Here is a 24,754-nt window from a genome sequence, read left to right as displayed (position 1 = left end):
TGGTCTAGTAGTGCCTTTTGCTATTTTTAGGTTTTCATTTTTTGCATATTTTCCGTAACCATGGAAACATTGCTGAAAATATCATATTTTTGTACCAGGTTCGTTTCCGGAGCATAACTCTAAAACCAGAAGACATATTTCCACGAAACTTCATAGACACATTGGTCTTGTGGTCTAGTAGTGCCTTTTGCTATTTTAAGGTTTTCACTTTTTGCACTTTTTTCTGTAACCATGGAAACATTGCTGAAAATGGCAGATTTTTGTGTAAGAATCGTTTCCGGAGCACAACTCTAAAACCAGAAGAGATGTTTCCATGAAACTTCATAGACACATTGTTCTTATGGTCTAGTAGTGCCTTTTGCTATTTTTAGGTTTTCACTTTTTGTGCTTTTTTCTGTAACCATAGAAACATTGCTGAAAATATCATATTTTTGTAGCAGGTTCATTTCCGGAGCATAACTCTAAAACCAGCACAGATATTTCCACGAAACGTCTTAGACACATTCTTTTAATGGTCTAGTAGTACCTTTTGCTATTTTTAGGTTTTCATTTTTTGCACTTTTTCCGTTACCATGGAAACATTGCTGAAAATATCATGGTAAATGGTAAATGTTACTTTGTAAAACTCCACCCATCTTTGTGTATATAGTCTTAATATAAATGTCAAGGCTGTATACCTGATTCAACAATTGCAGCCCCGCTCTACTTCAATTATACTCCATTTTTCTTAAGCTCAACTTCCTTTTCCCTTTTTTTTCATACACATAAGTCTCCACAATCAAACTTACTTCAGCTTTGATACCTGTATCTCCATTGACGGGGGATCTGAATGACTATGTCCTTGTTAAAATTAATTTTTACATGTTTTTAGCTGACTGAATCCAAGTATTTACAAATGATAAGGGTCATCTACATCCATGTTGAATCATATATAAAGCTCATACAGAGATTTAAGGCAGTAGATAATAAACATCAAATTTGCACTGTAGTTACCAGGTTTTAGCCTAAGGATTCTGAACTATTAAAGATGCACCACCACTGACAAATGGTATTTTTTTCACTATCAAAAACAGGAGCAGACGATTTAATATTTTCCTTTAGTTACAAAAGTTACTTACTTTACACCATTACCACCATTGAAAAGTTTGAGATTCTAATTTTACTTCAAGTTAGAAATATGAAAAATAATTAATGCACCAAAGGCAAAATAAGTTACTTTATATTATTTTTGTGTTAATTAGACATATATACACATGATTAAACACCAATTATTTTTCAAATGATGAATATCATTTATGCTCTGTCGGCGGTGGAGCATCTTTAACAAGTATAATGTTTTCTTCTTTACTTCTATTATTATACATATCTATAACTATCCTATATATGAATTAGGTAAGATAAAAACAATTTATTAATCAAACAAAAAAAATAGCCACCGAAACCAACAGTTGTGCTGATTATTGATATACTAACACGTGTTATTGTTGACAATATACAACTGACGTCACTTCCTGTCTTTGACAGTATTTCCGAAGATTGCCGGAAATTTCTCCGAGATGTGGCGATTGAGCTAGAGTAACCTGAAGTATTTGTGTCGGTATCAGTGAAAACTTCAATTAGTATGTTAATGTTAGAAAGACCAGCGTTGTAAACCATCTCCGTTGATGTAAACTTAAGGCTGATGTTTCCACTTGTGAATGAGGAAATGAAATCTTGTATTGCTTTGTGAAATACAATGGTAAGTGTGTTAAAACAGGATTCAAACTGCCATTTGTTCATTTTAGGATGATTGTGCTCGCAGCCTTTCGTAAAATACGTACTCATTTCTTACATATAACGTTATGTCCAGGACAGAGGCGACCATAGGACACCTGCCGACTTTTTTTATAAGCTAGTAGGCTAGTATTTTAAGGTTCATGCGGCAATCTAGGCATATTTTACGTTTTAGGCAAATTCAGTATACTGTTATTTCATGTTATCAATTATTTTGACAGCCCTATTACAAAGAAATGTAGAACATTTTCAATATGTTGGTGAGTCCCACAGGAAAGACATGACTGAGTTCATGATAAGGAGTTAAGCCTCCAGGCTAAATCATGTTAAATGTACAAAGGCTGTTTACAGGCCAGACTATAGGCTAGGACTGGCCTATTTCACATAAATCACAGTTCTGGTGCAGTCGAGCAAAATGACATGGTCAATTGTTATGCTTTCACTGAATTGCTAACTAACTACTGCTAGCTGGGACCCAACCTGTAGCCTTGATGGGACAGTAGTTGTGATCATGATTCTGTGTAACTGTGCGTTCTAATTTACGAATGTCAGGTCTGGAGCTGTTGATATATACTTCATGATTGTTTTGTTTATGTGGAAATAATGTGTTTTGTGAGATGCAAATAATATTTTGTTTCCTAAATCATGACTAGTACTGTACATGTTCCTTCACACTGGTATAGGGTCCCAGTATAGCTACTGTTTTAGGGATGTCGATATTGAGACACATCTGATGGGCAATATATCAATATCAACATCGTTAGATACATTACGCAATGATCAAAAATGTACGTCTTGTCGTGCTGTAACTCTAACATTGTTGGAGCAGCCACATTATATATTGCTGTTAGAATGTAAACTTAAACTGCTGATGACCAAGTAACTTATATATATAATTAACACTAATTAATTACAGGAATGTAACACAATTGAACTATTACCTACCAGTATTTAGCCACGCCTTGTGCTCGCACATGCATGTGTACCTATTAATTCATTGTCGGAGCAAACATTGTAGCATACACAATGCAAAATGCAAAGGTACATGCGCTACCTTGGAGACAGCTGGCGATCCGTCAATTATGATTTTGAATGAGTGTTATAAATATGGAATTTTAAGAAACATGCCTAAGAATATTTTATTTTTGCGAGCCTTGGCGAGCAAATATTGAAATTTCATAGACATATATGCTACCTGGCCTGGTCACAGAAGACTGTCCAATCCTGCTACAATCCTCCCTCCTTTTTTTAAAGTCTTTCCCCTCAAAGACATATGATATTACGACCGTTAATTATACAACCACCACTGGTATTTTAGTTGTATAAAAGGACCCAAACCTCAAAACACTAGCCGAATGCTCTTGGCACTGGCCATGGGCTATCTTGTAACAGATGATTGACCAAGTTCAATCCTGCTACACTTGAAATGAACACTCATTTAAGATATTTTTTATCACATAACTATATTACAACAATCTTTATTTCAATGAATCATGTGTCAAAATGTATGGCTGAAATCCAGTGGAGGTTGCCATTTTGTTCTGCCATCCTAACGTTACATGATAAATTGAAAACATACAGTAGAATGTATTGTTTTCTTCTTAAACAAATTGATGGAAATTATCTTTAATAATCATTTAGGAGAAGGAAGATCATCCCCAGAATGGCGAGAAGACTATGAAAGGTCGACCTATGATTGACACCAATGGCCAGTGTGGGAAAGTAGACCTTGTCTACTTTGTTGCAGAAGTAGAGAGATTTAACCGACTCATCGAACCTTTGGCCTTGGTCCTGTATGCTTTAGACGATGTCAGAAGGTTTGAAGAAAATTTGTTATCTTCTTTAATTTGTCTGATTTTACTTTAAAGATAATGCATACCAGTTTTCCTGCAGATTAAAGTTAAGCCTATGTTTATTTTTGAAAATAAAAAGAAAGAATTTTTTGTATGTACACAGCAGTTAAAACATCTTTAATCAGATTTTATAAGATGATTGTCATGCAATTAATATCTGTTCAATATGAATACGGCAGATGATAATTAAAGCTCACAAAAATATTGTCACATGAAATATCATGTCCAATCATGATGCTTGCTATCCTGTTGTGATATATATATATGGTTCCTATTGTCAATCTTGTGCTACATCAATTCAATGCTATGATATTTGATTATTTATATCTATCTTAGTGACTTGGGGGTGGGGTGGGGGGAGGAGTGGGTTAAGATGTCAAGACACATAAGTCTTCCACTTCTGGGTTGCTAGTTTAAATCCCATGCGAAGCAGTTGCCAACATTAACTGGTAATTATATATATAATGACCTTTGGTCGGTGGTTTTTCTCCATATACTCCAGCAAACATATGTTAAATAAACTTCAAACCCAAGAGTCAATTCTGATATTTGAGGGTCAAAATATGCATACTCTCAGCTTCTCAGGGCTAGGGGTCTATAGCCACTAGGTGTCCTATATCGCGCTAGTTATTATATATTATAATTGCTATACATGTTTTGATGTTTTAGATGGAGATATCCAAATTGGACTATCGGAGCATGGATAATCTGCAACATCTTTTGTCTATTTCTCTCAAAAGGTAATTAATTAACTAATTAATATTAAAAAAGACATACATGTATCAATAAGATAAAACTCATTTAGCCACATGTCTTAAAAGACAAACTTTTTATATATGGAGGCAAAGCCAATTCACAATCTGTCTTCCATTATGAGATTACATACTTCAAAACTTGGCACCATAATCTTTTTTAAAATCTGATTTATTTACTATAGATACTGTAGATAGAAAATAGCTTGGAAATTTGGTGAATGAATGTATCAGCTACCTTGATACTCTTGTGCTTCAAAATTCAAAATAATTTATAAGGTATTATTTGATACACATGTCCTATCCTTGACTAATTTATAAGGTATTATTTGATACACATGTCCTATCCTTGATACTCCTGGAGTTACTATCTCTGACGTTATATCCACTCCTGGACTGTTTCATAGTAAAACTGGAGGCAGTTCAGGAGAAAAAAACTGACCGATCACATATAACTGCAGAGACTTCCTTTCAAGTTTAAAGAGAGAGTGACTCTCAACTTCAAAGCAACAGTCAACCACAGTGTACCATTATGCAATTCCTTAGATATACATCAAACAATCTGTCTTCTGTTGCCTCCAGTTTACTATAATTTATTCCAGGGGTAGATATTATTTGATATACATGTGCTGTGCTATATTAAGCTAAGATATTATTTGATATACATGTGCTTTGCTGTAAACTAAGATATTATTTGATATACATGTATATATATATATATATATGTGTGTGCTGTGCTATAAGTTATTAAAGACATTATTTGATACACATGTACCATACTATGAATTAAGATATTATTTGATACACAGCTGGTGCTGTGCTATAAACTATTGTAATAGTTGATACACATATGCTGCGCTGTAATTTAAAGATATTATTTCATACACAGATGCTGTGCTATAAGCTAAGTAAGATATTATTTCATACACAGGTGCTGTGTTTGCCTTGGTATCATTACTGGTAGTGGGAATTGCCACGCTCTGTCTCGTACAAGTTCACACTCGAATTCTTGACAAATTTTTCCCCTACACGGGCCGCAACGATGACAAGACAGACGACGATGATGAGGTAGAGGAAACAGTGACAATGAAGACCGTACAATACTTTCGCTTCAGGTAAATAATATGTTCACTTTGGTAAGGTATCGTGTACTATTTCAGTTTTATTGATATGTGAAAATCTTTTATATTTTACTCTCTTTTATTGAGGGTAGCAAAGTTTCTATAATATTAATTAGTTTGCAGTGCTAGTGCTGATATTCTAAGATAATAATGCTTTGGTAAACTAAGATATTATTTGATACACATGTATTATGTGCGATCTAGACAGATTATTAAGCATTGACCATTAAGATCATTGATATCAATTGAATGTACCATGCTTTGAATTAATGATATTATTTGATTTCTCATGTATATATAGTGTGCTGTGCATATAAGTTATTACAGCGACGTTCAATAAGCGTTACGGTGTGACGGCCAGCTCTTGTTAGGTGGTTACGGCCCTTGATTGGTAGCTAGGCAGGTTGCAGGGTAGCGGTGAGTTCAGTTTTTGCCAAACGGAAATTCAATAAGCTGTGTAGCCCCGGACTTCATTGGCTGTTCGACTTCTAATGTTGGGGCGGAGCTAAAAACAGTTGGTAAGGTATGTATTCGATTAACTACATAAAATTGATCGGCTTCGGTAAGAGCTTCATAATGTATATAAGGTTACACAAATTACATTTTAATTACACCATGTATAGTAAAGAATCTAATTAAAGCAGCCTAACTAGTTGAAAGTATGTATGGAAAGAGCTACTGTTTGTAGCGGATATAAAAAAGTCGAAGTTAGAAATTGTAGGAAAGAGAAAACTCACATGCTTCTGACTATATTTTTACTTTACTAGCATGGTGTGGGAATCACAAACTAAGGGTACAATGTACAAACCGAATTATCGCGGATTGTCAAAATATATGGCGATTATTAAACATGACACTTTGACACATAACTGATTGTTAGTAGGGGATTGCTTTTACATGCTTGTAGGCGTTAAAAATAGAGTTTTTGTGTTATTTGTCACACTGATTTATTTAATTCAATTAGATGACATATTTGTATCTAGTGTTGTCAATTTATCTGCGTAAAATCCATAATCCTACATTTGGTATATTCCCTCCGCGACATGCGCATTTCGTCCACCGAGAATAATTACCTCAGAATTTGGATCCACCAATTTAATTAGATTTTATTTTTTAGGCTATGCATGCAAACTCAAAGTCATTCAACTAGATATAACAACCCCTTCTACAATGTAACATCCTCAGGGATGAATCTCAAAAACCGTTGTTTGCAGATCAGGATATATATTCTGTTATCGACATAATCTATCGTCAGACCGTTACCTGATTTGTTTTTCCACACCATACGGCAGAGGAAAAAAAGTCATGTCAGAAAGGTACAACTGTTATGTAGACTATAATCTAGATTCGGCTGTGTGACATTACCATGTTACTTTAGGACTGGATACCAATAGATCTAATACCACAACACATTATTATACACGTTGAAAAAGTTTGATCCATTGGATACGTTGGTTTGATGATTTACATAAAGTGTACACTACAGTAGATTCTACTCCCCGGAATGTCGAGAGAAATGAACTATAATTTATGAACAAAATATCAATTGTCCTCACAAAACAGTGCGGCCTTAATAAAAGTGAAACAAAAACAATTACGATTTGTTAATTACACGTGATTGTATTGTCATACATGGTTAGACCTAACTTCAAAGAGTTCACATCGTGATTCAAAACACAGTGTACAAACTGAGTACATGGTCATGGAAATTCTAAGATCCATTGGGTCCGCCTACTTCTTCAATGTTGTCGGCCGTTCTTGTACTCAGTTCAGAGAGGCAATTCAGTTGGGCGGCCGATGCCTTCAGGACACATTCCGTGCCCTTCGTTTCATGCCACCGTACAAATTCTAATCTACTGAATCAGCTTATCAGGCCTACTTAGAATAAGATACAAGCCAACGTGTCTATCGAGTGAATTGAATGTAAAACAGGAAACTCCTAGTTGTAACGGCGCTGTAAAGACATTATTTGATACACATGTACCATGCTATGAATTAAGATATTATTTGATACACAGCTGGTGCTGTGCTATAAACTATTGTAATAGTTGATACACATATGCTGCGCTGTAATTTTAAGATATTATTTCATACACAGATGCTGTGCTATAAGCTAAGTAAGATATTATTTCATACACAGGTGCTGTGTTTGCCTTGGTATCATTACTGGTAGTGGGAATTGCCACGCTCTGTCTCGTACAAGTTCACACTCGAATTCTTGACAAATTTTTCCCCTACACGGGCCGCAACGATGACAAGACAGAAGACGATGATGAGGCAGAAGAAACAGTGACAATGAAAACCGTACAATACTTTCGCTTCAGGTAAATAATATGTTCACTTTGGTAAGGTATCGTGTACTATTTCAGTTTTATTGATATTTGAAAATATATTACAATTTTACTCTCTTTTATTGAGGGTAGCAAAGTTCCTGGGTAATTAGCTATGTTTATGGAGATTTCTTCAAATAAAGGGATAGTCTAATAATAAAAGACTTCATTGATAATAATGAATAGGTAATTAATAGGTAACAAAATAATTTGACAAATTATTACTAGACAGATTTTAAGCAAAACCAATTAATCAAGGAAAATTAAATAAGGTTTTGCAATTGAATATATTTGATGAAATATGGCATAGTTATGAATAGTTGTACCCATTGACTTGGACTTGGACATTTATTAATATATCATATGATTTAATATTACAGATGATGGAATAAAAATATAGAATATAGAAAGAAAAAAACATGTGAAATCATGTATTTGTATTTTATTCATCATGTGATATTGCTACTGTGTTTCCTTCAATATCCGGAAATGATGTCGGTAAAGTACCCGTATAATTATCGTTAACAATATTCATTCCAAAATGATGCTGTTAAAGTGGAATTTATTGTCAATTAGTCCCACCTTCCAGTTATTGTGACATCACAAATTCATGTCAAATTATGAATTCGCATTCACCGGAAGGTGGGACTAATTGACAGTAAATGGTAATTTACCCACATCGTTTCGGGATCTCAGACCCACTGTATTGGGATCACTAGTATTTTACTCATTCAAATTTTTTTTTTTACTGTTACAGCGTGGTCCAGATGTATGACTTCATTGTCAAGTGCAACGAGTACATGGCCCATCTGTATGGAATCTTTAGATGGGACAATACCCTCGCATCACTAAAGTAAGATAACAACATTATATTCATCCCCGATATTCCATCTGTTCAGTTTTCGGCTATTCCCATATGTCAACATTTTCTGCAAACTGCTAATAATCATTCATACCCAATTTTATCAAATCATTAATTTCAAGGAATTCCTTAACTTAAAATCCTCCGCTTATACATGATTAAGGGGAAAGCTTTAAGCTAATGAGTTTCCTATACTTCAGTAATGCTTTCCTGGAATTTGCCGCTGTCCGGTTGGCATTTTATAGGGGCTATGAATACCAACTGAAAGACATTCAATGCTTAAGTGTATTTCTGCTGAATCTGGTTGGGCTCACTAAGGGAATTATTGACTCTTTTTAAATGTTTCTAAATGCTTATTTGATTTTTCCTGTTTTAGGTTTTACATAGAACTTTGTGTATTTCTGCTGAGTCTTGTGGTCCTCCCAAATAGAGCTGTATGGTTTCTCATCATCAACTGGATATTTCTGGCTAGCGAGGACATCTTGAAAGGTGGGGTATAAGAATTATACCTGTCGCTCCATCAAATGATCTTAAGAGGCGACCTAACTTTTGATCTTTTTCTTTTTTAACTTGCTTCTCATGATCAGTCCATAGTAATCTTTTCAAATGATACAGTGCATTTTTTTTTTTTGGAAAAATGTGATTGCACATGTATGTTCATTTAATTATTCATAATTACATATTGTAGTATATGGTAACAGTGATATATACTTGATCAGAGAAACAAAACAAAAAATGTTCATATTTGTCATGTTTTATTTTTGCTATCTCTTTTTTCTCTCACAGTAATTATAAACTTTGGACTTAACCTGTACGGCCAATTCAGTGGAAATCCTGTAAAACTATTAACGGTATCTTCAAATTTCGAGTCAAAACCAGAATCAAATTCAACCAATGTGGTGAGTATTATTTTAATTTGTTACTGATAATCTAAAGTCTTGTTAGGGCTTGGCATTGAGATGTGGTGCTGAGATAATCGGGTTGTCTGTCCGCCCGTCTGTGTGTCTGTCTGTAGACACAACTTTGTCTGATGAACTCCTCCTATTAAAACTAACTTAGCAGATTTTGATAAAATTTGGTACAATAAATTTTGACTTAAAGGGAAGTTGAGTAAACTTTATAGGGTTTTTTAGTATCCCCTATTAATGGAGTTATTACTAACTTTGTGCAGCTGGGGGTATTAGTCGTCCACTCTGGCAACAGTTCGAGTCTTTTTATAGTTATGAATTCGAAGGAAGTGTTGTATTGTTTTCAGATTTTGTTACCCATGCAAAATCATCATATAGTTTCATAATATAGTTACATTTTGATTGTATCTATTAATTTTATTTATGTAAGATATGGTAATTAAAGGAATCTTGTTACAGAATTGTGTTGACAATGGACACATAGAAAATGTCGCGGAACAGAAGGAAGAAGAGACTGTGGAGGTAGGAATCTCTCAATACTATTTGAATTATTTTTATTTTGAGTAGTGTTTGGATAATTGTCTCTAAAAACCGATATCTATTGATAAAGTGGAACATGGGAGACTAATAAAATCTTTCACCCCCTTTAGGATGATACAGGTGAATCTTAACCCGAGAGGTAAGATTTTTCTTTTGTAAAAAATGAGGCTTTGACGAGGGTCCTATGTGAGCATGTGCAAAAGTTCTTGTGTAGTTTGTCTTTAACCTAGGGTGACATAGAGAAATCTAACACCGGTTAAATTGCAGATATTCCTGGTTGGGGTAAGAGAGAATTTATTGAAACCTTGTCACTATCAAAATGATAAAAGATTTACAATTATAGATAAAAAAAAAAAAAAAAAGACCAAATCTGATCAAACCTAGCATAAAATTGTTACTGTCAATACATTTTCAAAAGAATTTAGATAAAGAAGCCAAACCGGTTTTCATATTATCAGTATGAATTTTTTTGAGGAGTTAAATTGAAGCCTCAAAAAAGGCGGAGGGTCCTATAGAAAAGAGGGAGCTTATCGAGTTGAATACAGTAGACGAAAATTAATAATAAACTGACTTGCTGATACCCAAGGGTTCTGATTATTTGGGACAAAAGGGGTTGTCTATAGACAAAAATGACGGATTCTTTTATCAAATTATGGACATCACCAATTTTAACACTGTACATTTCTAGTGCTGCCATAACTAAAGCCTTAGGAACAAAAAAAGTTAATTTTCTATCAAGAAATTTTAAATGCATTGGTAGACATTTGAACAAGTGGAATACTTAACTTTTGAATACCAAGTACCATATTTGACCCAATAAGATCGCATATCCCTATAAGCGCCCATCCCCTTTTTGAGGCCTCAAATTCAATTGCCCAGGCATAAATAAAGGCTTAAACTGTATAGGTTTGCAACAATTTCATCTTATAAAGCACCTTTTAATTTTTTCCTTGTTTTTAACGCCCTGGATGCTTATTGAGTTGACTATGGTATATAGAATTCCATTTGTTTGACTTTATTATTTCAAACAATCCAAATAACTGTTTACGCCCTTTTTGGCCCCCAAATCCATCATTTTTTTTAACCTACTAAAGTTTCATTGTGGTTGTAATTGTTATGGTAACATAGGAATATTTTGTCAATATTGACTTTTTTCATCTAGAAACCATAGAACATGTCATTCATTAAATTTTAAATTTCTTTTCAAGATGTATTTGTACTGTTGGTGCCTACATAATCTCAGTACATTTATGAAGTACGTTCAAGATTGTGCTTTATATATATATATAGTTTCTTTTTATTAACAGGAAGAAAAATAGACCAAAAAAAAACCCAAAGTTTTTAATTTGTTCAACTTATTTCAGGTAGTTAAAATGGCAACTACAGTGCAAAGCAAGAAAGATACCCTATCAATTCAATAAGGGATATGTATTAAATGTCTGAATACAACAACTTTATTTCCTACCACAAGGTTAAACATCGATGTATGTTAGGGACCATAAGGGGCACAAACCATACATACCTTGTGAACCTTTAGGTTAACAATACAATATATACAATCATGTATGTTTAATTTGTCTACTATATTGGTATCATTACTTGACACAGGATGTAGATACCATCGTGGAGAAGACAAGCCCAGGAGCGGTGGGAAGTAAGCCAGGAATGGTAGCTAGACTGAGAGAAATCAAGAAGAAACACCAGCATATCGCTAATGGTAAACAAATTTGGTTTGGAAATAAAAATACATATGTAGGCTTTGGTTTTATATGACATGATGTTTAAAATTATTATAAATGGCTTCAGCTCCTCCAATGTTTCTGTAATACCAATATTGAATATTGTAATTTGACCTTACCTTTGAGTTGAAAATTATAACTTTACGCCTGAATTTTACAATCACCCTGTAGGTTTTTCAAAGCAAACATATTGTGATGTATAAAAAAGGTAGGAGGTATAACCTCATTAACCCCTAAAGACACATTTAGACTCTTCCTGATCAAGGACTATAACAGTCCATTGTGAAATTTTGGGGGTGAATAAATTATATCTAATGCTCAAAAATAAGAAGTTAACATTGAAAGATCAATATCATTATTAAATTCATTTTTCAAATTGTTTAATAATACATGTTTCTAACCAAATATTTTTTTCATTGTAGAGAGCTGCTTCAAATGTGAGACATCATTTTCCTCCATACTAAAAAGAAGGGTATGATATCTTTTTTTTTCACCTATACTCATATATACATTTCTGGGTTTGTCTCATCATGTCAGATGAGCGATACAAGCCTTTTGGACCTCTTGTTTGGTTTCTCAATGAAAAAAAAGCAAAGCCCCTTTAAACGTTACCAACAACAAGGATATCAGATCTCTTTGCATATAAGTCCTGACATATTATCACAAGACTTCCACCTGTGGGTTGCAAGTTTGAATCCCATGTGTGGCATTTGCCAGGTACTGACCACTGGTCGGTGGGTTTTTTCTGGGTGCTCCTCAAAGGTTTCCTCTACCTGGAATGTCCTTAAATGACCCTGGCTGTTAATAGGATGTTAAACTAAAATACCCCTCCCCCCTCCCCCCACCAAAATAAAAAATAATTGGATAAATATATATACACAATGATTACAATGACTATGCCATATATGTGTGTAAGTTTATATAATTATGTATCATCACAGAAAAAAAATTGTTTTTGTAAACAACAACAATCAGTATATTCTCCCCATGATAGTGAGATCCTTCAAACCTGAAGACGCATTTAGGCTTTTCCAAATCAAAGACTAGGCCAGTCCATTATGAACTTTTAGGGCTGAATGATTATCAACATATTTAAGAGTATACATTGTGTTTGTAGTATTACTGCCGTCACTGCGGAAACAACTTCTGTACCAAATGCTGCAACCAGAAAGTCCCAAAGTCAATGTTTGGAGCGACATGTGAGTACTATTTTGTATTGTGTGGTGACATTGTATTCATATTTGGGTTAGAATTTTGTTTTCATTTTGAATATATTGTTGATTACCGTATTCTACCGATAAGCACCCAGGGCGCTAAAAATTGAGAACGTGAAGGAACACATTATAGAACCTAATTTGGACTTACATTTCACAAATTTATCCAGGCATTAAACAATTTGCAAAAGAAATAAAAGAGAGGAACCAACACAGTTTTCATAGTTTCAGTCTTGATTTAATTTAAAGTAGGTAAAATCAAACTCTAAAAAACGGGGAAGGGCCCTTATAGGGACAGGAGTGCATATTGGTTTGGATACGGTATATTGCATAAGCCATTGGTATGTAAAGCCAGTATTAATATCTAAGATATCTTGTGGAAGTATTTCCTAATTACATTAAAATTATAGTTTGTACTAAAGTCTTTTTTAATGCAATGATGTTTATTTCAAAAGAAATTGGTGTCGATAACTCAATGTTCATTAATGTAGAATTTTGTTATATATATTGAAATATGAAATTCCATTTTACAGCTCCAACAGCTCAGACCGAGACAGTTCTCGTATGTAACGTCTGCTATGATCTACTCACCCAAGAAGATAAGGACAAAGAAAAGGAAAAGAAAAGTTGATGATTGGCTATAATATGTAACCATGGAAACAGGGATTGGTGCACATCACCTTGTTACCATGGAAACCAAGGTCTGTCGGATCTGAGAATACTACAGTCTACGCAGCTTCGAAGACCAAACAGATTGTGTACATCAGGAAAGAAATTTCTTAACAACTTCATACATAGAGTTTCCAAGTCACTACATGTAATATTCAGCTCCCAGAGCATTCCTCAACACTAGGAATGGGGTAGGTCTTTCTCTGTGTGATAAACCAATGTATATTTTTGAAGGAAATCATCATTAAATATCCTTAACACATGTTTCAGGGGAGATATATATTTAAGAAATACGGAATTGATTTCCTGTTTGGGAACCAATGATACGAATAGGTGAAAGTTCAAGCTAAAATGTTTTTCATTTCTTGTGGATGGAATTGAAAAAGACATCCCACTGCAAAATGTAGTTTATAGGATTAAAAAATATCTGTATGGCGTATGTGATAGATTCATATTTAACATGGATACTGGAGGGCGAAAATGACATTATCCTCAATAGTTTTGTTATTATAATTTTTTTTTTTTTTTTTTGCATAATGAAGAAGTATCGCAATATTAAAGACAGAATAGCCATTTAAAGGAAATGATAGATTTGCAATTCTATGCATTTAGAAATCAATACATCAAAAGAAACTGGGTATATATGTAACGCCCATGGCATTAAGGTTTCAGATATTGAAAAGTATTTTTTTAACCCAAACAGTGAAATATTGTTTAAAATATGGTTATTAGGGTGGGATGGATGCTACATTTTTAATGTTGTGAATATAGGAGGTCATTCTATGTTTCATTACTGTAATCTTTTAATTTTCTATTTAAGACTATTAATTCTATTTGTAGAATGTTCCTACATGCTGGTAACTTATTGTGAGCTTGTCCGTTTTGGAAAGAATCTTAGAATGTGAAAAGGTATCCATTCTTGCCAAATTGATTTTTAGTAGAGTTTTTGTTACATGTTTATGACTTTCATGAAGAAAAAGGTGCCTATTCCATAGGTGTGTTTTGTTAAAACTTCTCTGTTGCCAATTTGTATCATAAAGAAACCTGTAGCCTGATTGCCAAGGAGGAACCATCGGTGCTTAATAGATAGCACTCAGGTAAATCAAAGACCCATTATAGACTATTTATGTACTGTATAATGATATTGTGACAGAACCAGTGAAAATTTTTTTGTGTAACGTTTCAATGAGTATGATGGTGCATCTGCTGTCACCTTTGTCGGACACTATTCTGTATTTGCATATTACAGAGTTATCTGCCCTTGCGTGTAGATATTGATTGTGATGTCATTTGTTTGCGAGCATTACGTCATACTTTTCAGAGAGTTTCACTCCATAACAATGATGTCACAAAAGATATCTATGGACAAGGGAGGTTACTCTGTAATATACAAAGACAGAATAAACTTATAGATACATATTAGTCTATGGACTGGTCCATGGGTCTTTAACTTACCAGAGTGCTAAGCACCCATGTACATGTAATAGTGATATTTGTAAGAGGAACCATTTCATATTTATCTAGACAGAGGAAAGGATAATTAATGTGAATGTTTGACTGTTTATTTTATTTTTTTTTATTTTTTAAACAATGTTTTTACTTCTTTTCATAATGAAGAGTTATCTACCCTTGCTACAAAAAGTGTAGGTACCATGTTGCAAAAGGAGTGAATACATAACATAAAATGTGATTTGTGTGTAGTTTAATGTTTAATAGAATGTTTTATAGGAAACAGTTTAAATTAATGTATATTATTATATTATATGTGGATTTAGAAGTGGGCAAGTGCAAATTCTTTTATACATATGTAACCTTTTATGTATTGAACACAGAATACTTTATATTGAGTTATTGTGACAAATTCTTTTTACACTACAGTTTTATGTAAAAACAGAACAGTTGCACAACTGGAAAATTAATCAATTTTAGCATGCAATTTGTATGGGGAATTAAAAAATGACAAGTCTTTTCAACAAAATCATTTTTGAAGAACCCATACATGTCATTTTTACTAGTTATTTCATATTTAAAATTCGGTGGATGTAATTGCAAATGCCAAGAAACAGATTTTTTGAAAGATAAATCTGCTCTATAATGATTTGGTTTGTTTGATACAGCCTATTTACAGCCAGGATCAATTAAGGACATGCCTGGTTTAGGAGGTGGAGGAAAACCACAGTACTTGGAGAAAAACCACCGACCTGCAATTAAAATAAATGGTGTAATTAGAATAAAATTTTAACCTAGAGTACTGCATTCAGATGCTAACTATGATATGATAATCCTTAGAATTATTTTTACTATCTCCATAAAATAAGAAATGTAAATATTTAAAATCTTACCCATTCTATATTTGAAAAAGCATCAGTGAATTTTATGTGGGGAAAAAATCTAAAAAGTGTTTGGTGAGTAATTCGGGTTGTGAAAAGTGCAGGATGTGCTTATAATGATTATGAACTTGTTATTAAATCTTAAATAAACATTTTAAAAGATACTTATCAAAAACTCAAGAAGTGAATTTTGTAATTTTAATGAAACTTAATAGGTATATTGTAGTATATATGTTTTAATGTTATTTTAAACCTGTGGATTTTTGTTAAGTTTATCTTTTTCTACACATGCATGACGTGTTTTTTATTAATACATTGGTCCCAGTTTAGTCATCATAAACAGTATTATAAGTTGTATTCACCCCTAAAATATGATAATGGACTGTTCTAGCTATATAGTCTTTCATCAAGAAGAGTCCAAATATGTCAGAGAGTTGAATATCAACAGGTATATAAAACCATATACTTTTTGTATATAATTGTTTACACCAAGATCAGAAAAAAGGTATATTCTTAAGTATATAGTCACATTTTGAAATATGTTTACCACACTACAATTTTCAATTTTACACCAATTTTACACGTAAAACTAATTTACACTTAACTGCCATTTTCTTGTCTGTTGACATTTACTTAATGGACGCAAAGTCACTAATCACCAAGCGATGTTCACGAATATTGCAGCAATTTATTTAAAGATGCTCCACCGCCGACAGAGCATAAATGATATTCATCATTTGAACAATAATTGGTGTTTAATCGTGTGTATATAGGTACAATTAACACAAAAAATAATATGAAATAATTGACTTCGCCTTTGGTGCATGCGCAATCAGTACTTCATTCCGTATAGGATATAGTGGCACGGAATTTTTTCGGGATGCAATTAATTATTTTTTAATAATTTTAACTTGAAGTAAAATTAGAAGCTCAAACTTTTCAATGGTGGTAATGGTCTGAAGTTAGTAACTTTTGTAACTGGAGAAAAATACTAAATTGTCTGCTCCTGTTTTTAACAGTGAAAAAATACTAATTGTCAGCGGTGGAGCATCTTTAAGATAAAAGTCGATATATATTTACAAACTTGTTATGGCTTCAAAATGTAAGATTTATTATCCAATTTAGTTTAAAAGTGAGTTATATATGTACCGGTATATATATCCCCAGGGGCAACACATCTGGAGACAAATTATAGCACATGGTTCTAGACAAACACAGAAGCAATTCATTTATACGGGAATTATTTTATCATCAGCATTTATCTTAATATCATCTTACTGCTCAATGATTATTATACATAAACTTTTTTTTCGGAAATGTTGTGTGCAATTAATTGCTAGACATTGACGCCTTTCTATAGTATAAGTCGGAATCTCTTAGTGCAGGGAATGACATGTTAGAATATATAATATATAAACAATGACACTTGTGTGAATCTCATTATTTTAAACGGACGAAAAGAACAGATGTCTCGAGAAAAGTTATATAGGATGGAAATTTAGAGTTTTTGGCTGGTCCAAATCTCCTCGGAATTATTCCATTTGAACTTCGAACCTTATTTCTCTTTAAAATTCCCATATAATTATCATATTTCTACAGTTTTGTGCTCTACTCAAAAATTATTTTAACTGCATCCCTGGCATTTCACTCTTTCTTACATAAATTAGAACCTTGGTAGGAGATCATGCTAAAGGGAGTTAACTCCTGTGATTATTTTTAATCGGTGTTATACAAAATACCCAGGTTATAGGTTTATACCAGTTTATCATGGGAATGGGAAAAATAAATAAGTAAGTAGAGCATTCTATATGACGTATCAACCTATCCAAGATGGCGGCTTAGGTCAAAGGTCATAGGGGAAAATATCTCGCACTGTCAAAACATAAACAGTACCCTCACGTTGTTGAAATCATAATCAATATGAGATTCATTGGAAACATTATATTTTATTATCATTTTTTTTTTTTTTTGCATTTAGTACATTTTAAAAATTCAACTTCAATCAATTCAAAAGGATACCAATTGTCTTAAAATAGTGAAAAGGAATCACAATATGTTTAGTGCTGTCAGTGTAAAAAACTTAAATGAAATTTTTGTTAAGGAACATTTGCTTTAATACAAGATTTTTCCTAATTAAATTACTATTGCATGTAAGGATATTAATATACTGTACATGATTGTATACAGAGCAATATATGAAAACTTTAGATTTGTAGGAGCTAGTACATTACATAGTAAATAGATGGTTTGAAATATGAATAAATGATTTATTATATTATCTTTGCAACATTGTGAAGAAGAAGGCACATTATTCTGAATTCTGTTACATCTACATGGATATATATCAATGTAATAATTAGAATGAAGGGCTGCTAGCTTCAGAAAGAGATTCTTTCTTACTTGCGTAGACTATTGTTATGATAATACAGTGGACGCGAGATAATCTTGACGCCGATTGTTAAAAAAAACCACCTCATAATCAGGATTTATAATTGGGGAACAATCTCAATTATTGACTTCAGGTTATTATAAGTAAATGGCATCTGACAGTGCGGAAAATTTTAAATGCGGACGTTTTCGGCTAGGGTCAAAGTGTTTAGATTATCCAGGTCCACTGTAATTATCAAAAAAAAAAACCCAATTGTTATTTGTAACAGGCCTGTTGAAACTGAATATGAATACCCACCAATCTTTTATTGTATTTGCCATTTTGACAACCAAATGTTATTTTTTCCCAATCAAATGTAACTAAAATAATGTATGTAAATTAACATTTTGTTTTTACATTTCTGGTAAAGGGCTTTGCTTTAAATTAGTTTTGATTGTTAGTTTTCTTAATCTGTTAATAATTTTTTTTAACACTTTGTTATTTATTTATTGTTTTAATTCGCCAAATGCTTATAGTGTTTTTAGTAATATGATATGATTTTTAGACCAGACGTTGCCGGAGACCCAACATTGATTGCGCTTTGCTACGCTTCACTGATCAAAGTCAAAAGTGTATCGTAGCCTAGTGCATTCAACCGTGGTCTCCGACGAGGCAGACCATATTGTTGTATATTTTGTATGTGTAAGTGCAATGGTGGAGGTTATTGGCTTGGAGTTTAGTTTGTCATCTTAAAAAAAATGTAAAATATCAAATTGCCTTTCATCTATGGTCAATATTTTCTGTACATAGTGTAGAATACTCTGTACATAGTGTAGAATACAGTGAAACCTGTCTATAAAGGACTTCATCATTATAGACAAGTATCCTTTATATAAAGGTGTCTTTTATAACAGGTTTTGTCTGTACTTTAAACTAGATGTTTATTACAAGTATGATATAATACAAATGTAGTACACATATCAAAAGTCATCAAAATCAAAATCTATATATTCGGTAACAATTTTGTATGGCAATTTATCCTCAAGAAATTGATGGGTTTGAATTTGTTGAAATTACAAAATAGCAGTAAAATCCTATTTAACAACAACCAATTCGATAGAAATACATTGGCTATTGCATTTTCAAATGAATATCTCCAAAATGGCAGTGCATGGTGATTCTGATAATTTTTCCCATGGTTCATTGCACAGGATGTGACAGCAATGCACCCTGGGAGAGGGTGAGTGCTTAGGTCTGTCTGGAATCTGTAAGTTTGAAGTACTAGTCGAGTGAGTGTGTGCAGGTCTAGTCAATTACTCATGACAGACAGTTACAGAGAAAAAACTAAAAATAAAAGTGTGATTATTTTCTTACTTAAATTACTATACTGTAAACCAACCTATTTTTGGGTGTAATTTATTTTGGCGTATGATTTCATGGCCAATCAGAGTTCACGAAAATAATTCTTGGTGAAAAAATTTACTACTAGTACAATTATAGAGTACTCAGTAATTTGCATGTAAATTGGGAAATTGGATTGTTGTGAGAATGTTGTTGGGTAGAAAAACATGAAATAAAGTCTCCATGAAAATAAGATGGTTAACAATAAATACTGGTCATTTCTGGTATTTATAGAACTTGTCTTTAGAATTTTTACAATCACCAAAAAAATGTTATCTGTCCTCATTCACTATAGACCAATTTTATTGTTTGTATATATTCATATACAATAATATTTTACGTCTTTTTTTTGTTTCAATCATATTTGTGAATACATAGATTTGTGACTTAAGGCTTTTAATGACAATTATGCTCTCATATAGAGGTATTATCCGTTTTTTACAATCATTCGTGAAGCATTTGAATTCGCGATCGAACTCTATTGCAAAATTACGAAAAAAATGTACCTTGTGAAAATGAAGAATTTACAGTAATATATGCATGTTGAAACCTTTAAGATCATAATATTATGTATGTAGGTCTCTACTTAAATGATTTTCCTAGCTCACCAGGCCTGGTCCCGATTTCTAGACACAAAAGTGCAGACTTAAGTCAAATCTAGTTCGAGCAGAATGCAAAATGCAAAGGCACACGGTTTGATAGTCAACTGGCAAACCATAAATTAGGTCACACATACTCCTAAATCTTAGAAAACTTTAACACAAGCAAAGTTGGCTACTTGACTTTCCAGGATACATCAAAAGTTTTTTAGTCCATGTAGAGCACTATAAAGTCATCACATAAGACTGGTGTAGTGAATTTATTAAAACTTTATAAACAGAGTCAAGGTTATCGACTACATTTATTGTAGTTTTCTGATAATTTCAGAATCACTGGTCATAATAATTAAAAGAGATTTTTAGCCCACCCTCATCAGAAGGTGGGCTATTCAAATCGCCTTTCGTCCGTGGTCCGTCCGTCCGTTTATAATTCTTGTTACTGCTATTTCTCAGAAAGTACTGGAGGGATCTTTTTCAAATTTCATATGTAGGTTCCCCTATGGCCCTAGTTGTGCATATTGCATTTTGGGAACGATCGGTCGACAAGATAGCCGCCAGGCGGCCATCTTGGATTTTGATAGTTAAACTTTGTTACCGCCATTTCTGAGAAAGTACAGAAGGGATCTTTCTCAAATTTCATATGTAGGTTCCCCTAGGGACCTAGCTGTGCATATTGTGTTTTGATACCGATCTGTGGTGGCGGCCATCTTGGATTTTGGTAGTGGAAGTTTGTTACCACTATTTCTCAGAAAGTATTGAAGTGATCTCGTGCAAATTCCATACATAGGTTCCACTACGGTCCTAGCTATGCATATTGTGTTTTGGGACCGATCGGTCAACAAGATGGCCACCAGGCAGCTATCATGGATTTTGATAGTTAAAGTTTGTTACTGCTATTTATCAGAAAGTATTGAAGGGATTTGTTTCAAATTTCCTATGTAGCCCCTGTCAGCCATCTTGGATTTTGATAGTTAAAGTTTGTTATTGCTATTTCTAAAAAAAAGCACTGAAGGGATTTCTCTCAAATTTTATATGTAGGTTCCCCTAGGGCCCTAGTTGTGCATATTGCATTTTGTAACTGATAGGTCAACAAGATGGCTGCACGACCGCCATCTTGGATTTCATTGCTGAAGTTTGTTACCACTACTTCTTAGAACGTACTATAGCGATCTGTCTCAAATTTTATATGTAGTGTGTTTGAAAAAGTTTGAAAAGCAGGGAAAAGATCCCTCTTTCCATTGTCAGACATAGATCATTCTTTGGTGGGCGCCAAGATCCCTCTGGGATCTCTTGTTTATATAAATGTATATATTTGATCTTACCGCTGATTTTTTTAAATTCTGAATTGTATGGAAACTGTGGTTACGGTTAGTGCTACTTACTATTTTCATGAGATTAATGTATAATTAGAAGAGAATTAATTAACAAGTCACCAATTGGGTTTTTCCATTTCATCAGTGCAGAGTTATTTGCCCTTATTGGAAGTTATTTATTGTGGCATTATGTGTTTTTGAGCACGTCATTTTTCAGGGAAAACAAGGCGAGTTTCCTAAAGAAATAATGACGACACAATCGATACCTACTTGCAAGGACAGATAACTCAGTAATATACCATCAAAGACAGAATAAAATAATCAGGATTTTGTGATTTGATGTACTGGATATACATTTATTTAGAAGTGGAAGAAAACCTACATTGTATAATGTCCGTATTTTGTATTGTGTTATATATGTACATGTCTTACATAGCTGCGAAATAAATATTTTAAAACCAGTTTGGAATGTGTTTCACATTATATTATCTCATATTGAGATCGTAAGGTTAAAAGGTCAGAGGTCAATGTCAAGGCCAAATTTTGTAGATTGTTTGTAGATGATAGTATTAATTAGATTCTGAATAGGAAAGAACTACAAAAGTAAACGGAAAATATTATGTTAAGCAAATTTATCTTTAACCTGTATTGCATTCCTATGGAGATTTTTTAGTTAAGTTTTGGTAGGATTCTTAAAGTTAAGATATTTTGATGGAGCTAGGCCCTGGTCCAAATGTCGAAATCACATTACATATATCCTATATCAATTGTCTTGCTCCATGTCACTCAGCTGACGGAACATGCTTCTTTGGCCCAGTCGGTAGAGCCGTCTTTATAAAATTCATCAAGAGATACAACTATTGAATGATCCGTGACTGTCAAAGGAAAGAGGGATCTTTTCTCTGATTTTCTCTTCTCTCTCTTAACTGCCAAATCCATGATGGACACTGTCACCTGTTTTGTCTTCCAATCGGCCCCAAAATGCAACGTGTAAAACTAGCCACACAGAGGAACCCGCATATGAAATTTGAGGGAGATCCCTTCAGTACTTAAGAAATAGTGCTTACTTACTTCAATTGTCAAAGCCTAAGATGATTTCTGGTTGACTTTCTTGAATCTCGAACAGCTTAGCATTGCAGTTTACATAAATAGACACTTAAGGGAACATATATATGAAATATTTGAGAGAATTCCCTTCAGTACATATGGAGAACACGAGATCCCAGAGGGATCTTGGCGCCCACCAAAGAATGAACTATGTCTGACAATGGAAAGAGGAATCTTTTTCCGCTTTTCAAACTTTTTCAAACATACGAAATTTAAGACAGATGGCTTCATTACTCTCTGAGAAACAGCGGTGAAATCCAAGATAGCGGCCGGTTGGCCATCTTGTTGACCGATCAGTCCCAAAGGTACTATGTACAACTAGGGCCCAAGGGGAGCCTACGCATGGAATTTGAGAGATATCCCTTCAGTAATTTCTGACAAATAGCGATAACTATCAAAATCCAAGATGGTGGCCGGTCGGCCATCTGGTTGACTAATCAATTAACAAATGCAAAATGCAAAACTAGATAAGGGCCATAGGGGAACCTACATATGAAATTTGAGAAAGATCCCTTCAGTACTTTCTGAGAAATAGCGGTAACAAACTCTAACTATCAAAATCAAAGATGGCTGCCAGGTGGCCATCTTGTTCACTGATCTGTCCCAAAATGCAATATGCACAACTAGGGTCTTAGGGGAACTTACATATGAAATTTGAGAAAGATCCCTTTAGTACTTTCTGAGAAATAGCGGTAACAAGCTTTAACTATCAAAATCCAAGATGGCCGCCGGTCGGCCATTTTGTTGACCGATCGGTCCAAAAATGCAATATGCACAACTATGGTCCTAAGTGAACTTACATATGAAATGGTCCCAATATGCAATATACTAGGGCCCTAGGGGAACCTACATATGAAATTTGAGAAAGATCCCTTCAGTACTTTCTGAGAATTAGCGGTAACAAACTTTAACTATCAAAATCCAAGATGGCCGCCGGTCGGCCATTTTGTTGACCGATCGGTCCCAAAATGCAATATGCACAACTAGGGCCCTAGGGAACTTACATATGAAATTTGAGAAAGATCCCTTCAGTACTTTCTGAGAATTAGCGGTAACAAACTTTAACTATCAAAATTCAAGATGGCCGCCGGTCGGCCATTTTGTTGACCGATCGGTCCAAAAATGCAATATGCACAACTATGGTCCTAAGTGAACTTACATATGAAATGGTCCCAATATGCAATATACTAGGGCCCTAGGGGAACCTACATATGAAATTTGAGAAAGATCCCTTCAGTACTTTCTGAGAATTAGCGGTAACAAACTTTAACTATCAAAATCCAAGATGGCCGCCGGTCGGCCATTTTGTTGACCGATCGGTCCCAAAATGCAATATGCACAACTAGGGCCCTAGGGAACTTACATATGAAATTTGAGAAAGATCCCTTCAGTACTTTCTGAGAATTAGCGGTAACAAACTTTAACTATCAAAATTCAAGATGGCCGCCGGTAGGCCATTTTGTTGACCGATCAGTCCCAAAATGCAATATGCACAACTAAGGCCCTAGGGGAACCTACACATGGAATTTGAGAAAGATCCCTTTGATAATTTCTGAGAAATAGCGGTAACAAACTTTAATTATCAAAATCCAAGATGACCTCCGGTCGGCCATTTTGTTGACCGATCGGTCCTCAAATGCAATATGCGCAACTAGGGCCCCAGGGGAACCTTCATGTGAAATTTGAAAAAGATCCCTTGAGTACTTTCTGAGAAATAGCGGTAACAAGAATTGTTAACGGACGGACGGATGGACGACGGACCACGGACGAAAGGTGATTTGAATAGCCCGACATCTGATGATGGTGGGCTAAAAACAGCAATAACAAACTCCAATTGTCAAAATCCAAGATGGCTGTCTGCCTGTCAGCTAACTT

At 34.0% G+C, this 24,754-nt stretch overlaps 1 protein-coding gene across 2 annotated transcripts; it reads left to right on the top strand.

The window, feature by feature from the left end:
• The first annotated feature begins 1,580 nt into the window (after positions 1–1,580).
• Positions 1,581–19,370, top strand: LOC138335438 (protrudin-like). Of its 2 annotated transcripts, XR_011210281.1 has the most exons (13): positions 1,581–1,738; positions 3,415–3,590; positions 4,296–4,366; positions 5,310–5,493; positions 8,587–8,682; positions 9,068–9,180; positions 9,478–9,590; positions 10,059–10,121; positions 11,748–11,856; positions 12,301–12,350; positions 12,996–13,077; positions 13,626–13,952; positions 14,602–19,370. XR_011210281.1 is itself a non-coding variant. In XM_069284529.1 (12 exons), the coding sequence occupies exons 1-12, from the start codon at positions 1,736–1,738 to the stop codon at positions 13,721–13,723; spliced, it is 1,158 nt and encodes a 385-aa protein (XP_069140630.1). In that variant the 5' UTR covers positions 1,581–1,735; the 3' UTR covers positions 13,724–19,370. The 2 variants fall into 2 exon arrangements, 1 of the variants encoding a protein (XP_069140630.1); XM_069284529.1 differs by having other exon boundaries at positions 13,626–19,370.
• Positions 19,371–24,754: the final 5,384 nt, after the last annotated feature.

This window comes from Argopecten irradians, chromosome 11 (assembly GCF_041381155.1).
Source record: "Argopecten irradians isolate NY chromosome 11, Ai_NY, whole genome shotgun sequence".
Classification (NCBI taxonomy): domain Eukaryota; kingdom Metazoa; phylum Mollusca; class Bivalvia; order Pectinida; family Pectinidae; genus Argopecten; species Argopecten irradians.
Note: the sequence above shows the minus strand (reverse complement) of the source record. Positions and strands in the feature narration are given on the sequence as shown.